The sequence below is a fragment of the Polyodon spathula genome, chromosome 1 (genome assembly GCF_017654505.1).
Source record: "Polyodon spathula isolate WHYD16114869_AA chromosome 1, ASM1765450v1, whole genome shotgun sequence".
Lineage (NCBI taxonomy): Eukaryota > Metazoa > Chordata > Actinopteri > Acipenseriformes > Polyodontidae > Polyodon > Polyodon spathula.
The window spans coordinates 30,964,726-30,967,593 of NC_054534.1; the positions used below are offsets into that span (position 1 = coordinate 30,964,726).

The window sequence follows — 2,868 nt, forward strand, 5'->3', positions numbered from 1 at the left end:
CCCATTACTGTGTTGTGTTTTGGTATACATCCCAATTCCATGCTTAAACACCAGTTCCTAATTGAATAACACTTAAAAAAACACAAGACGTGAATGCTTTTAAACAATAAGTCTCTTTTTATGTCTTCTATAAAAAATACAACGTTAAGGCAGTCATACAATGCATTTACACATTTCTAGACAATGAATACTTCCTCTCAAAAACACACAGTTAAAGATAACTTCTGAAAATCTATATAATACACTGTACAGTTGACTTTTAGAGCATTCATATGTCAATGTAATTGTAAATCACTTCCCTTTAAAATAAAATCGGATTCTGCACCTTTAGGTATGAACTGAATTACAACGGACTGAAACTTTGGATACTGAATTGCAATTAAAGTCTTGAAAACTATGGCACCCAGACACACGGTTTTTATTTTTTTTTATAATAAATTTTTACGAAATGCCTACGGAATGATACACATTTTTGTGAACCTGAACAAACAATTCGACTGGTAAGTAACACCAATCTTAAATAGACTTTAATGAAGATATCCACTTTGGGACCCTGATATCACTGAAGTAAAATCTTTAAGAAATGGTTTTTTTTTTTTTTTTAAAGTTAAAAAAACAAAAAAGTAAATTGTTCATTCATCATCGGAGCCTTTTAAATGTATCTAGAACTGACATTTATATATATATATATATATACTATCTATAATATATATAATATAATATATATATAATATATATATATATATATATATCGGTATATATAGATAATTTTAAGCCAGATCGACTGTCAACAATGACAGCACAAAATACAACGTCAGATGACAAGTGATCAACTGAAAGATGAAAAAAATACCAGGTAGTATGTGACTAATTGAGAAAATAGCAAATTTCTGGCAGTAAGGCAGTTGTATTGCAAAAACAAAGCTTATTTGGTAGCATCGCGTTCACTTCATGCCAACACAGGCAACCAAAAAAAAAAAAAAACATTTATAAATAAACACCAAAATGTAAAACTCTTAACTACTGACCAACAAACAATAATGTTTAACCAGTTCTACTGGGAAAAAGTTGCATAGAACACGAGCGCGCATAAACCATGATAGTCATTTGGGCTAAAATCAGTATGTTAAGATTGGAAAATCACATATTGCCATGCAAATTTTAAATTCACATACTCTTTGGGGTCGCATATACTCAACAGCAACCAGGCGAGCGTCTTGAGTGACAGATAAAAGTCTTTAGAAGAAGTTAAACTGACAGATGCAAAACTTGGTGAATCATTCATTTACGGATTAAAGAAAAGGAGACAGAAGCAAAATGGATGCCATCAAAGTCAAAACATTTAGGGGTATCAAAGGACATCCACCATTGTCTTTGCTGGGGTAGTCCACTATGACTGGATCGTCACTATAGTCTTCGTAGTCGTCGTCATCGTCTGACCCACCGCTGCCGGTGTTGAAATCAGACCCGAAGCAAAGCCTTGCCATGTTATCCTTTATTGCCTCGCAAATGGGCCTCTCCATTCCATCACAGACACAATCGTTCAAAAGGGCTGCTTTAGGCACATACCGCATGTCGTCTATTACAGCTCTGCACTCATCAGTGCACCGAATCCCGTTGAAAAGTTTGCCACAGTGGATTAAATAATTACGCATGGCACTGCTGCACCGGGGGTCCCTATCGCACTGGCGCCTTGCTTCTGTGCAACCCAAGACTCCACTAGTCCTTGGCAAACAGGGCTCGATTGCTCGCTTGGTTGCTCTGCAACGCTCATCCTGAGCACAATCACAGTCCTCCAGAGCTGGTCCATTCTTAGTGTGGTTCAGCTGAATGAGAGCAGAGATGCAGTGACTTGGGCACCGGTGGCGATCTCTGCTTATTATCGAGGAGCAGGCTTCAACATACTGCCCGTAAGCATAGTTGCATTCCCCTTCACCCTGGCACTTCATGATGGCTTGCCAGCATATCATCCGACGGCCATGGGCAGGTAAAGTCAATGAAATTGAACCGAAAACCATGATTAAGCCCACAAAAAGCCAGACCATCCGGCTGAAGCACTGAATCAAACAGGCAAAATTTGCCATCGTGGTGCTTGCATTTGAGATAATACTAAACTTTTGTTGATTTTTTTCATAAGGCTCTCATATATCCATTAAATCTGAAGCAAACAATCCAAAGTCCGTAGTTTTGATTTCAAGACTGCGTGAAAGAATCGATTCTGAAGTGAAATCCTTCTGGTGCAGCAGTTTTTCACGATCTGACAACTTTCCAACTAGATCGCTTAATTTCCCCCTCGAAGGCTTAGTCCAGTAGTAAGCAGTCCTTGTTATGCTGCACTTTCTGAGGTTTTGGGTTGGTTGAAACAGAAACCCAGCTGTCCCCTTCGTGTTGCTTCCCTTACAACATAAGATACTAAAAGCTTCTCATCTTATTAGGAGACCTTAAATACAAACCTGCGGTCACAGCATGCTCTAATTATCCTTCATTATGCATGCATGGAAAAACAAACAAACAGAAACAATTAGCTGCGCTTCTCTTCTCGTTCGCATTCTGGCTTCTCTCTTTCTCGCTCATTTTTCTCTTTCTTCGCTCAGCCCCTCTCTGACGTTTTGTGGGCTCCCATTGGTTCAGCCTGTTGTTGTTGTAAATTGGCAGGGGCAGGGGGACAGGAGAGGGGAAGGAGGGGGGAGCGAAAATGGAGGAATTAAAAAAGAGACAGAGAGATTGACAAGGGCCCCGGGCTATCCCATCCTCTGTATGGAGAGGCACGGGGTGATTTATAGCTTTCTTAACTACATTTATTTGTCTCTTAGTATTGACTTTTTTAAAACTTAAATAAAATTGTTTAAAAAATCCATAATTTGTTTG

The 2,868-nt window shown here is 38.7% G+C and overlaps 1 protein-coding gene across 1 annotated transcript; it reads right to left on the reverse strand.

The window, feature by feature from the left end:
• Nucleotides 1-761: 761 nt before the first annotated feature.
• On the reverse strand, nt 762-2,572 carry LOC121317204 (growth arrest-specific protein 1-like). Its single transcript, XM_041252888.1, has one exon. It carries the CDS (start codon nt 2,082-2,084, stop codon nt 1,293-1,295), a length of 792 nt encoding a protein of 263 aa, XP_041108822.1. The 5' UTR covers nt 2,085-2,572; the 3' UTR covers nt 762-1,292.
• Nucleotides 2,573-2,868: the final 296 nt, after the last annotated feature.